Consider the following 14,316-nt stretch of genomic DNA (forward strand, 5'->3'; position numbering starts at 1 on the left):
CAAAAGTGCTTGATGCTAACAACTCAATGGGGTAGCTCTTGACTTTGTGTGATGGTGTAAATCAAGTGCTAGCCGTGACGGACGATGGTACTGAAGTCCATAGAAATCGACATGGGGAGAGATATAACAGTTGCACAGTCGCGCAAGGCCAAGGATGTACTCCAAGATGTTCAATTCCTCAGCACGAACATCCCTCGCCTTAACAAACACAATAATGACCAGGAAAAAAAGTTGAAATGAAAAGGGGAGGCCGAGAGGGAAGAGGAGAGGCATCCACAATACCTGCTAGTGCCAACACTGGCATTACTTGAAGGCACTCCGATACTGAAGACGCTGCTGTACTCGGCTCCTGTATACTGGCTCGACGAGACTGTAGGCTGGCCACTGGACGCCGAAGAGGTGAAACTAAAGCCGGACATCTGACCACCTGCTGCTCGGAAACATCAGGGAACAAGGAAAGAAAGTTAATGGGCTCCCATTTTCTCCCACAGGTGCTGGGGTGCTGTACCACAGGCACCGTCACCCCTCTCTGCCCGCCCCCCAGCCCCCAGCCCCCAACCCCCACCTCTGTACTTCACCCAAGTGATCATCCCCCTGGACAGTGAAGGTCACTCAACTGTAGGAGAACGTCACAGCCCAAGGGTGGGCCTAAGCCTCATTCAAGAGGGCTCGCGGGGTACGGATCAGGAGCAGGCCAATTTACCCCCCTCCCCACCCCACCCCACTGAGGCTAATTCTCGAGGGACAAGCCATTGCCGAGATTAGCAGGCTCCACAACAAACCTGGCACCTTCCTGCTTCAACAGTAACAACTTGCATTTATACAGCACTTTTAATGTAGTAAAATGTCCCAAGGTGCTTCACAGGAGCGATTATCAGACAAAATTTGACACCGAGCCACAGAAGGACACATTAGGACAGGTGGTCAAAAGCTTGGTCAAAGAGGTAGGTTTTAAGGAGGAGCAAGAGAGGCAGAGAGGCTTAGGGAGGGAATTCCAGAGCTTCAGGCCTCGACAGCTGAAGACACGACCATTAATGGTGGAACGATGAAAATCGAGGATTCGCAAGAGGCCAGAATTGGAGGAGCGCAGAGACCTCGGGTGGGGGGGGGGTGGGGGGGGGGGGTTGGAGGAGGTTACAGAGAGAGGGAGACAAGGATGAGATTTTTTTTTTTTTTTAATCGAGGCATTGACGAACCGGAGGCAATGTAGGTCAGCGAGCACAGGTGGGTGAACGGGACTCGGTGCGAGTTGGGACACGGGGGCAGCCGAGTTTTGGATCACCTCAAGTTTACGGAGGGTGGAACGTGGGGGGCCGGCCAGGGGAGGGTCGGAATAGTCGAGTCTGGAGGTGACAAAGGCATGGACGAGGGTTTCAGCAGCGGACGAGCTGAGCCAGGGTATGGTGTAACTCCGCATTTTACTAACGAAGCCACAGAGAGGGGCTTAGGAAAGATGAAATGACCCAACAATAGGCAAGGCTGATCAATCAATCCTGTACTGTCAGGAATACACACAGTGGGTCAGAATTTCTAAAAGTAAAAATGGACAGTCTGCAAAGCTTATTCCCACAACACAGTCAGTCATTTACTGAATCTAGAACAGGAACGGAGCAAAACACAGACTTTGCCCAATTACAATCCAACTTCTGAAATGTGGTACCGTCCCTTGGGCAGGGGAGCAGAGAGATTTCGGCTGTGGGTTGAGCACAAGTTTAAAATCAGGAAACTAGAGATATTTTTGCTTCCATCAGGGTTTTGTATGTTAACATCCTAAAACAAAAATCTATTAAAAAAAAAATTATCCTGGATAGTTCTGGGATTCCATACAATGGGAGTGAATGGGAAGGGGTTTGGTCCATTGGGATTGTGTACAATGGGAGTGAATGGGAAGGGGTTTGGTCCATTGGGATTGTGTACAATGGGAGTGAATGGGAAGGGGTTTGGTCCATTGGGATTCTGTACAATGGGAGTGAATGGGAAGGGGTTTGGTCCATTGGGATTCTGTACAATGGGAGTGAATGGGAAGGGGTTTGGTCCATTGGGATTGTGTACAGTGAGAGTGAATGGGAAGGGGTTTGGTCCATTGGGATTCTGTACAGTGGGAGTGAATGGGAAGGGGTTTGGTCCATTGGGATTGTGTACAGTGAGAGTGAATGGGAAGGGGTTTGGTCCATTGGGATTCTGTACAATGGGAGTGAATGGGAAGGGGTTTGGTCCATTGGGATTCTGTACAATGGGAGTGAATGGGAAGGGGTTTGGTCCATTGGGATTCTGTACAGTGGGAGTGAATGGGAAGGGGTTTGGTCCATTGGGATTCTGTACAATGGGAGTGAATGGGAAGGGGTTTGGTTCATTGGGATTCTGTACAGTGGGAGTGAATGGGAAGGGGTTGGGGATGGGTTTGCATGGGGATCGGAGCAACAGCGAGTGACGGTCAGCGGCAGGAGGATCAGCTAGCGGCCGCAGTCGGGGCGAGCATCCGTCAGAACCATGGAGGATGGCAGATAGCAGAAGCCACGTTTCAGGTCCCCCACGCCATCTAATGAACGGCACCAACCGGAGATCTATTCGGTCTGGCATCGACTGCCTGTCCCGAGTTGCCCTGAGGAGTGGGGTGGGCCTTCTGCTTGGAACAACTGCAGGATTGCGGTGATGACGTTCATTATTGTGTTTTGTAGTGGGGTTTAAAAAAAATATATAAACACAACTGAGGGGCCTATTTAGGCTGTTTTAGAAAGTAGTGGCATAGCACGTGCAAGCCAGGCCAGTTCCAGTTCCAGTTCCCCGATGGCCGTTCACGAGCCAATTGTGCCTTTACTGCACTCCTGCAGCTGCCATGGTCATTTCGCTCTGGCGCCAGCCCTCAAATGACCAGATATAAAATCGACTAAGATTTCGCGACTTGCCAGGGGGAGATTTGACCCAGCAAGTTATTACCCAGTGGCGGACCTACCCAACACCCCTGTGCACCTCGGAAAACTGGGTGAGTTGCAGAGTGACGCGGCAGCGAACAAATTGTGAGTTGCACAAAGTATCTTCAATGGTCTCATTCAAATCTACAGGTCCGGACAAGGGCGCTCAATTAAGTTCAAAGTGAGCGTGTTTACGAAGGCAGTGTCTGGAATGGTACAGAGACGTACAGAACAGCAAAGTCCCCAGGCAACATCAAGCAAGCTCCAGTGGACAAAATAAGAACATAAGAAGCTCCGCCATTCAATAGGATCATGGCTGATCCGAACCTAGACTCACGTCCACTTCCCTGCCCGCTCCCCGTAACCCCTAATTCCCTTATCAGCTAGGAAACTATCTATCTCCGTTTTAAATTTATTTAGTGTCGCAGCTTCCACAGCTCTCTCAGGTAGCAAATTCCATAGATTTACTACCCTCTGAGTGAAGAAGTTTCTCCTCATCTCAGTTTTGAAAGGGCAGCCCCTTATTCTAAGATTATGTCACCTTGTTCTACATTGACAATGGTATATCACTAGCTGACCAGAAAATGTGAAACGACTTGCGTCTGATAAAACACCTACAAACACCCAGGCCGGTCATACTGCGTAGGCAACTCACCATCCAACACGAGCGGTCAGGGAGTTACACGAACGGGAGTAGGCCCTTCAGCCCCTCGAGCCTGTTTCCGTTTAGCTCCAGTTGCCCGCCTTGGTTCCGTAACCCCAAATACACTTGCCAAACAAAATTATAAATATTTAGTACATGAAGTGTGTCCTACCATCCCATGAAGATAGCAGGACATGACAGTCATGTCAGCAATCTGTGTGATCTGTGAAGTGTCATCAGTCCCTGTTTGGATTGATTCGTCCCTGAATATGTCAAGGACAGGGACTGCAAGCCTCAGCGTACACAGATGGTGGTCCAATCACACTGATTTTTCCTCACTGATGAGTAATATTTTAGCGTAGGGCAAAAAATAGCTTCCCCTTTTTAGGCACCCAATGTTAGCATCAGGACACTCCAAAGGCAGCTACAGCGCAGGTTAAATACAGAGTAAAGCTCCCTCTACACTGTCCCATCAAACACTCCCAGGGCAGGTACAGCACGGGTTAGATACAGAGTAAAGCTCCCTCTACACTGCCCCATCAAACACTCCCAGGGCAGGTACAGCACGGGTTAGCTACAGAGTAAAGCTCCCTCTACACTGTCCCATGAAACACTCCCAGGGCAGGTACAGCACGGGCTAGATACAGAGTAAAGCTCCCTCTACACTGTCCCATCAAACACACCCAGGGCAGGTACAGCACGGGCTAGATACAGAGTAAAGCTCCCTCTACACTGTCCCATCAAACACTCCCAGGGCAGGTACAGCAGGGGTTAGATACAGAGCAATGCTCCCTCTACACTGTCCCATCAAACACACCCAGGGCAGGTACAGCACGAGTTAGATACAGAGTAAAGCTCCCTCTACACTGTCCCATCAAACACCCCTGGTCAGGTACAGCACGGGTTAGATACAGAGTAAAGCTCCCTCTGCACTGTCCCATCAAACACTCCCAGGGCGGGTACAGCACAGGTTAGATACAGAGTAAATCTCCCTCTACACTGTCCCATCAAACACTCCCAGGGCAGGTACAGCACGGGGTTGATACAGAGTAAAGCTCCCTCTACACTGTCCCATCAAACACTCCCAGGGCAGGTACAGCACGGGTTAGATACAGAGTAAAGCTCCCTCTACACTGTCCCATCAAACACTCCCAGGGCAGGTACTGCACAGGTTCGATACAGAGTAAAGCTCCCTCTACACTGTCCCATCAAACTCTCCCAGGGCAGGTACAGAATGGGTTAGATATAGAGTAAAGCTCCCTCTACACTGTCCCATCAAACACTCCCAGGGCAGGTACAGCACGAGTTAGATACAGAGTAAAGCTCCCTCTACACTGTCCCATCAAACACTCCCAGGGCAGGTACAGCACGGGTTAGATACAGAGTAAAGCTCCCTCTACACTGTCCCATCAAACACTCCCAGGGCAGGTACAGCACAAGTTAGATACAGAGTAAAGCTCCCTCTACACTGTCCCATCAAACACTCCCAGGGCAGGTACAGCACGGGTTAGATACAGAGTAAAGCTCCCTCTACACTGTCCCATCAAACACTCCCAGGGCAGGTACAGCACGGGTTAGATACAGAGTAAAGCTCCCTCTACACTGTCCCATCAAACACTCCCAGGGCAGGTACAGCACGGGTTAGATACAGAGTAAAGCTCCCTCTACACTGTCCCATCAAACACTCCCAGGGCAGGTACAGCACAAGTTAGATACAGAGTAAAGCTCCCTCTACACTGTCCCATCAAACACTCCCAGGGCAGGTACAGCACGGGTTAGATACAGAGTAAAGCTCCCTCTACACTGTCCCATCAAACACTCCCAGGGCAGGTACAGCACGGGTTAGATACAGAGTAAAGCTCCCCCTACACTGTCCCATCAAACACTCCCAGGGCAGGTACAGCACGGGTTAGATACAGAGTAAAGCTCCCTCTACACTGTCCCATCAAACACTCCCAGGGCAGGTACAGCACGGGTTAGATACAGAGTAAAGCTCCCTCTACACTGTCCCATCAAACACTCCCAGGGCAGGTACAGCACGAGTTAGATACAGAGTAAAGCTCCCTCTACACTGTCCCATCAAACACTCCCAGGGCAGGTACAGCACGGGTTAGATACAGAGTAAAGCTCCCTCTACACTGTCCCATCAAACACTCCCAGGGCAGGTACAGCACGGGTTAGATACAGAGTAAAGCTCCCCCTACACTGTCCCATCAAACACTCCCAGGGCAGGTACAGCACGGGTTAGATACAGAGTAAAGCTCCCTCTACACTGTCCCATCAAACACTCCCAGGGCAGGTACAGCACGGGTTAGATACAGAGTAAAGCTCCCTCTACACTGTCCCATCAAACACTCCCAGGGCAGGTACAGCACGGGTTAGATACAGAGTAAAGCTCCCTCTACACTGTCCCATCAAACACACCCAGGGCAGGTACAGCACGGGCTAGATACAGAGTAAAGCTCCCTCTACACTGTCCCATCAAACACTCCCAGGGCAGGTACAGCAGGGGTTAGATACAGAGCAATGCTCCCTCTACACTGTCCCATCAAACACACCCAGGGCAGGTACAGCACGAGTTAGATACAGAGTAAAGCTCCCTCTACACTGTCCCATCAAACACCCCTGGTCAGGTACAGCACGGGTTAGATACAGAGTAAAGCTCCCTCTGCACTGTCCCATCAAACACTCCCAGGGCGGGTACAGCACAGGTTAGATACAGAGTAAAGCTCCCTCTACACTGTCCCATCAAACACCCCTGGTCAGGTACAGCACGGGTTAGATACAGAGTAAAGCTCCCTCTGCACTGTCCCATCAAACACTCCCAGGGCGGGTACAGCACAGGTTAGATACAGAGTAAATCTCCCTCTACACTGTCCCATCAAACACTCCCAGGGCAGGTACAGCACGGGTTAGATACAGAGTAAAGCTCCCTCTACACTGTCCCATCAAACACTCCCAGGGCAGGTACAGCACAGGTTAGATACAGAGTAAATCTCCCTCTGCACTGACCCATCAAACACTCCCAGGGCAGGTACAGCACGGGGTTGATACAGAGTAAAGCTCCCTCTACACTGTCCCATCAAACACTCCCAGGGCAGGTACAGCACGGGTTAGATACAGAGTAAAGCTCCCTCTACACTGTCCCATCAAACACTCCCAGGGCAGGTACTGCACAGGTTCGATACAGAGTAAAGCTCCCTCTACACTGTCCCATCAAACTCTCCCAGGGCAGGTACAGAATGGGTTAGATATAGAGTAAAGCTCCCTCTACACTGTCCCATCAAACACTCCCAGGGCAGGTACAGCACGAGTTAGATACAGAGTAAAGCTCCCTCTACACTGTCCCATCAAACACTCCCAGGGCAGGTACAGCACGGGTTAGATACAGAGTAAAGCTCCCTCTACACTGTCCCATCAAACACTCCCAGGGCAGGTACAGCACAAGTTAGATACAGAGTAAAGCTCCCTCTACACTGTCCCATCAAACACTCCCAGGGCAGGTACAGCACGGGTTAGATACAGAGTAAAGCTCCCTCTACACTGTCCCATCAAACACTCCCAGGGCAGGTACAGCACGGGTTAGATACAGAGTAAAGCTCCCTCTACACTGTCCCATCAAACACTCCCAGGGCAGGTACAGCACGGGTTAGATACAGAGTAAAGCTCCCTCTACACTGTCCCATCAAACACTCCCAGGGCAGGTACAGCACGGGTTAGATACAGAGTAAAGCTCCCTCTACACTGTCCCATCAAACACTCCCAGGGCAGGTACAGCACGGGTTAGATACAGAGTAAAGCTCCCCCTACACTGTCCCATCAAACACTCCCAGGGCAGGTACAGCACGGGTTAGATACAGAGTAAAGCTCCCTCTACACTGTCCCATCAAACACTCCCAGGGCAGGTACAGCACGGGTTAGATACAGAGTAAAGCTCCCTCTACACTGTCCCATCAAACACTCCCAGGGCAGGTACAGCACGGGTTAGATACAGAGTAAAGCTCCCTCTACACTGTCCCATCAAACACTCCCAGGGCAGGTACAGCACGGGTTAGATACAGAGTAAAGCTCCCTCTACACTGTCCCATCAAACACTCCCAGGGCAGGTACAGCACGGGTTAGATACAGAGTAAAGCTCCCTCTACACTGTCCCATCAAACACTCCCAGGGCAGGTACAGCACGGGTTAGATACAGAGTAAAGCTCCCTCTACACTGTCCCATCAAACACTCCCAGGGCAGGTACAGCACGGGTTAGATACAGAGTAAAGCTCCCTCTGCACTGCCCCAGGAATGTGCCTCAGCCCCAGAAACAGCTAAAAGTAATGATAGCTCCCAGCCACTGTCAAGTCAGGCTGGGATTGTGCCAGGAAGCTTCCTTGTCTGCCTGGCCTGGTATCAAGGGGAGGTGCCGTTACCCAATAAACCGATGCAGACGGTGGAGTAGCTCTAATGGCCTGGCTCCAGGCAGGACCTGCCCATCGCACTCCGCCCGACAACTCTCGCAACCTGGTCAGGAGGCTGCCGGATCGCCAGTGCGTGGCAACCAGCGACCCGGTGCTGCCGGCAGATCTTTTAACCGCGCTCCTCCAGGGTCACGGAGAGCGGAGGGCCTTGGCCCGGGAGACCTGCGGACAGCTACGACGCGTCCTTTCAGAGCTAGGCGCTTTGCGTGTACTCGCGGCGATTCGCCCAGTAACCAGGCCGAACTTGTGCAAAGGACAGGTCGGCGCACCGGGCGTCAGCACCCTCTGAATGAAAAAAATAAATAAAAGTGGGGTGGACAACACAACGCGGGTAATATGCAACTGACAGCTTGCTGGGTAACTGGACTGCACGGTGAGGTACAAAGCCGTACAGGCCGAGAAGCCCACGGGTTTAATTCCCTCCCTGATCTGGGCTGATGTCTTAAGTCAGCGCTGCGGTTGAAAGCCTACAATTGGCTTCAGCAGCTCTGGGATGGGGGACCAGTTGGGAGGATATCCATCCAGGGACACCCAACGGCATCAATCGCCAAGCATCACTCAATGTCCATGCCCAGACAGGAAGACTCAGATTTGGACGGCGCACTAGGAGGGCGGGGGGGGGGGGGGGGGCGGCGGTGGGACGTGACCAATAGAACCGTATCTCAGCAAGGGCTCAGCAGCTCAGAGTTTGGGAGGGGGAAGCGGAAATAGTACCTGAAGCCCAGCAACGAAACAGAGTAGACGGGTCAAACAAACAAGTGGGTTCTTTTATTCAGGACCTAGACTGTTCTTTGCAAGGGTCCTTTTAAAAAAAATAATAATAATTCCTGGGATGTGGGCATCTATCGCTGGCAAGGCCAGCATTTATTGCCCATCCCTAATTTCCCTTGAGAAGGGTGGTGGTGAGCTGTTGCCTTGACAACTGAGTGGCCATTTTAGAGGGGCAGTTAAGAGTCAACCACATTTGCTGTGGGTCCGGAGTCACATCTAGGCCAGACCGGGTAAGGACGGCAGATTTCCTTCTCTAAAGGACATTAGTGAACCAGATGGGTATTTACAACAATCCGATAGTTCCATGGTCACCATTACTGATGCTAGCTTTTTATTCCAGATTTATTTAATGAATTGAATTTAAGTTCCCCAGCTGCCGTGGTGGGATTTGAACTCGTGGCTCTGGATCATCAGTCCGGGCCTCGGGATTACTAGTGCAGTAATGTTACCACTACGCTACCATCTGGCACTGGTCCCCATTGCACTGCGGCCATATTGCGAGCAAAGGCCTGTGTTTGCACGGATTGGGTAGTTGGGGAGGGGGGTGGTGGCTGGCAATGCTGGAGGAGACCTGCACTGGAACTGGCCCCATTTCCCCTGACCCCCCTCATTCCATTCTTCCTTCGGGTTGGCGTGCCTCTTTTGATTCTTCACTCCTCCTCCTCCAATATCTCTTCCCGCAAGGGCTGAGGGACAGCCCCACTGGTGCCGGCTGATCTACAGCGCCTCGACCGCACGTCCCGTCGTTCGACAGTAAGTGCCGGCTCGCTATTCAACTATGGTGGGGGGGGGGGGGGGGGGTCGGGGGCGCGCAAACGCACGCTAGCCGGGGGCCTGATCCCGCTCTCGCCCGGCTCAACGCACGAGCTCGCCTTCCAGTTGGAGGGTCGTTGCGATTAAATTGAAACCCTGGCCAATACAGGAAACTTTCGATTAACCGGCCCCTAAATAACCGGAAATCTCGGTTAACCGGCAAAATTCAGGAGTAGGTTCTTCAGGAGTAGGTTCAGGTAACTTTTATTACTTTTTTTTATTCCATTTGTTGCTGTGCAAGGGTGTGGCTGCAGCCGTTGCTAAGCTACAGAGACGCTTGCAACTTGTGGCCATTGTTCTGAACCTGTTGCTAAGCAACAGGGTTTGTTGCTTTATACGGAGCTCTCAGCTCCGTATCTTTTACTATAGCGTTCGGTTATCCGGAATTGTTGATGAGCCGGCACATCGTCGGCCCCGTCCGTGCCGGATAACAGAAAGTTTCCTGTATCTCCCTTCCGACTCCAAGCCAACGACAGGAACCTCAAACGCTGCCCTCGGCACAAGATCAGACGACTCAAGACCGACCAGGGAATGGGACTTGGGGAGCTCCCCCGGCCTGTGTGACCCTGTCCCCGCACGCTCACCTCTCTGGTCTGTCTAGAATTCTTGTCATTTTTTTTATCCCCCCCCCGCACCCACCTCCCCGCCTCCACCACCATTTCACTGTCGCTTACCTGGAGTGGACTTAGGGGCATTAAAGATGCTTTCTAAATCTGCGAGCGCCGCATATTTGTCAGCTTGCGAGGCGGCATGTTTACCGGAGGTGGCGGCCGTCGAAGCTGCGGGCACGGACGTGGCGTGAGGGCTAGTGAACGCTCCGAAACTAGTGCTGGAAGATTTTGGGAAGGTATCAAAGTTTGCAAAGTTAGCGCTGCTCGTACCACCTGTTGTGAATGGAGAAAAGAAACAAAAAAGGAATGGGAAGGGAAAAAAAAACCGAAAGAAAAAACAAAACGAAAAAAAAAAAAATAATGACACAAGAACCAAAACACAATGTTTACACGGGGCCACGCACAGCCAAGTCTCCAGGTCCAACGCCTACGTCAGGGGTTTGATATAGTGTAGCATCAAAACTGGATCGGTGGGATGCCGCGTGTTGTGTTGTGAACGCTGCCCCGGTTAAGGCGTCTGGCAGTCCCGACGCAAAGGGTTTACCCTAGGCCCCCGCCCCCCCAACCCCTCCTCACCGTTCCCCAACCACTGCAACATGGGCACCGAGCCAACACCATTCGGTTCAACACTGCAGCAACCTCTTGGGCGAGGTGGCGGAGGATCAGTCTGCGCCCCACCACATTACAGCCGTCACGGCATTTGATGTGGCCACGCCGAAGGATTGGAGCCCGCAGATGGGATCCTGCGCAAGCTTATCTCGGGCTGAATTCGTCGGTGGAACTCGCTGGCCACAGGGCGGATGAAACAATCCAGTCAAAGGTCGAAAGCGTGCGATTAACTCACACACACAGAGGCAGGCAGACGTGCGCACACACACTCACACTCAGGCAGATGCACACACACTACAATTAGAGACAGACAGACACACATCCTGCCTGAAGATCAGCAAGTCCCATTAGACACTCATGTTCAAATATTTACTTGTAGTGTCAAAGCAAAGCACAGCAGCCTCGCTGTAATCTGAGCACCAGGACTGCAACTTTGGTCCCACAGCAAATGTTTTCGACAATCAGAGGTCACAGAAGCGAAATAAATGACCATGCATTAAGCGAGCTTTCAGCCAACCCTTTATGACCGGGGCAACGTATTCCCCCCCCAATCGCTCTCCCCTCCTCTCCTGAAGGCGCGATTCCGTGGATGCCCGCCCTCCTCTGCTACTTTGCCCAGCGGTCCCATCCTCTCCAGGAGGCCCCCAGCTCTGGCTGGGGGGTTGCGAGGGCTGGGGGTGTCGCGAATACTGGCCACGCTCCAGCGCTTCACCCAAGGCAGCACGCATTAACAGCTACTCCACCATGGGGTGGGGGGGGGGGGGGGGGCAATGCAGCCAATGTCCTCAGGCAGGAGTCACTGGACGGCAATCAGTCGTGAGACCCCCTCCCTAGCCGGAGCTATGCCCAACGATTGAAGGAGGCGGCACTGGTTGTACGGTGGCAGAGAGGTACGGAAGTGTTTGTTTTCTGGTAGGAGGAAGCTGATTACACCCTCCCCACACACACACTTCCCTAAATCATACACATTTGTCGATACAGCTCTCAAACTTACAATGCCTGCGGGTTCAGGTTTGTTCCAGGTACTCTGCTGGATGTCTGATCGGTCAAAGACGGGACTGAAAAGTAAAGGGCAGAAGGCCCCCATGCTCAATCCCCAGTTTGTGTGGAGTTACATAAGAAATAGGAGCAGGAGTAGGCCATACGGCCCCTCGAGCCAGCCCCGCTTGATGTTGGTGAATCTCCACTGAGGCAGATGTTTTTTATATGAGATATATATATATATAAAATTATGGCTGCCATATAGTGACCCCACCCAGGGTGACTGAACAAGATCAGGATGAGGGAGGATAAGAATCACCCAACACTTTGCCTGGAATGTGTACTGTGATGCAGTCAACACTGCCCAGTGGGACTGTACAAAGGCAGCCGAACTCTGGGGCTCTTCCATTATACAATTCCGCGGGGAGCTAACCGTAACTCCGGCACATACCAACGCAGTCAGGAGGAATGGGAAGAACTCCCCGCACCGCCCTCCCCCCAACAGACAACTAACAAATGAGTGCAATGTGTAATTTGATGGAGTCAGGCTGTAGACTGACAGTACCGCACTGGAGTTCTCCACTGAAGTTCTCCACATCAGGGGTTTCTCAACCGGGGGGGAGGGGGGTCCGCAGAACCGGAAGCTTTCAAGGGATCCGCCAATTCAGCAACTTTCAAGAATAAAATCTTTTTAAAAATTCCCCTTCTGCGAGCAGGGTCGACAAACGAAAAAAAAGAGCGAGACTGATCACTACCCATGTCAGTGGTGCCCCGTTTATTATTCAGAATGAGACCTCGAAACAGGCTATCTCCAAAAGGAAAGAGAGTTTAATTCAGCGGCTAATGTGCCGTCGCCAATGTCGGAGGAGAGCCCCCCGCCCCACCCCCAGATCCGTTAGCGACAATTGGCAACGGGATCTTCTTCTGGCAGGGCACGCGTGCTCTTTCCTGCCCGCCAGGCTTAAATCAGGTAAGCTGAGCAACAGGTCGGTGGGGTCTGATGTCCGTTTTGTGGGCTAACGGGCCGAGGATTAACCTGAGCGTCGGCGAGCGTTCGGCTGACTTCACCGTTCGCTCTTTAAGCAGCTGACCGCTGCTTGTCCAGAGCAGCTGATCACGCTGGCCGCTACCACCACCATCGGGAACTCGCGGGGAATCACTCACGCGAGGCGCGAACGGCCACGAAAGTTGACTTTTTAAAAAAAATATATGGCGATCCATCTGAGTTTCTGTTGTGGGATCTTGCTCTGCGCTAATTTGCTGCTAGTTTTTAAACCACGTGACAGGAGCCACTTTTCAAAAAATAGTTGTGTTGTTTAACAGGGGGTCCGTGGAATTTTTACAAGACAGGAGGAGGGCCTCGGAAGCACCAAAGGTTGAGAAACCCTGCTCTACGTGACGAAGTGCAGAACTCAACATTGTGTAGCGTTTCAACTCAGCACAGCGCGAAAACTCAGGCTGGGCTCGAGCAACGCCACGCGCATGCGCGTCATCGGCCTGGCGGCGGTGTCAATATTCGCTCCGTACTTAAAAAATCATTCTGGGGATGTGGGCGTCACTGGCACGGCTGGCATTTATTGCCCATCCCTAATTGCCCTCGAGAAGGTGGTGGTGAGCCGCCTTCTTGAACCGCTGCAGTCCGTGTGGTGAAGGTACTCCCACAGCGCTGTTAAGTTGGGAGTTCCAGGATTTTTACCCAACAACAATAGAAACATAGAAAAATAGGAGCAGGAGTCGGCCATTCGGCCCTTCGAGCCTGCTCCGCCATTCAATATGATCATGGCTGATCCTCTATCTCAATACCATATTCCCGCTCTCTCCCCATACCCCTTGATGCCTTTTGTGTCTAGAAATCTATCTATCTACTTCTTAAATATATTCAGTGACTTGGCCTCCACAGCCTTCTGTGGTAGAGAATTCCACAGGTTCACCACCCTCTGAGTGAAGAAATTTCTCCTCATCACACACAGAAACACAGAAACCCCACAGTGCAGATAGAGGCCATTTCAGCCCATCGAGCCTGCACCGACACATATCCCACTGGATCCCCGTAACCCCTACACCAACACATATCCCACCCTATCCCCGTAACCCCACGTATTTAATCCCCCTCATCTCAGTCCTAAATGTCCCACCCCGTATCCTGAGACTGTGACCCCTCGTTCTAGACCCCCCCCCTCCCCCCCCCCCCCCCAGCCAGGGGAAACATCCTCCCTGCATCCAGTCTGTCTAGCCCTGTCAGAATTTTATACGATGAAGGAACGGCCAATATATTTCCAAGTCAGGATTGTGTGCGACTTGGAGGGGAACTTGGAGGTGGTGGTGTTCCCATGCGCCTGCTGCCCTGGTCCTTCTAGGTGGAAGAGGTCGCAGGTTTGGGAGGTGCTGCCGAAGAAGCCTTGGCAAGTTGCTGCAGTGCATCTTGTAGATGGTACACACTGCAGCCACGGTACGCCGGTGGTGGAGGGAGTGAATGTTTAAGAGTTGCTAGAGATGGCCTTCTTCTCCCTCC

General features: G+C 52.2%; 1 protein-coding gene across 2 annotated transcripts in view; it reads right to left on the bottom strand.

The window, feature by feature from the left end:
• The window catches only part of LOC147090489 (arf-GAP domain and FG repeat-containing protein 1-like), a 155,689-nt gene that overhangs the window by 25,601 nt on the left and 115,772 nt on the right, over positions 1-14,316 (bottom strand). The window contains exons 6-7 of one of the 2 annotated variants that reach the window (XM_085977258.1): positions 10,278-10,487; positions 283-430 (exon numbers count right to left, since the gene is read on the bottom strand). In XM_085977258.1, the coding sequence (XP_085833384.1) occupies positions 283-430; positions 10,278-10,487 (358 nt within the window). The remainder of the gene's footprint in view (positions 1-282; positions 431-10,277; positions 10,488-14,316) is intronic. The other variant, XM_085977259.1, reaches the window with a different exon arrangement.

The sequence above is a fragment of the Somniosus microcephalus genome, unplaced genomic scaffold, assembly GCF_052327205.1.
Source record: "Somniosus microcephalus isolate GS21.2 unplaced genomic scaffold, FLI_Smic_1.0 unresolved_chr4, whole genome shotgun sequence".
NCBI classification, from domain to species: Eukaryota; Metazoa; Chordata; class Chondrichthyes; order Squaliformes; family Somniosidae; genus Somniosus; species Somniosus microcephalus.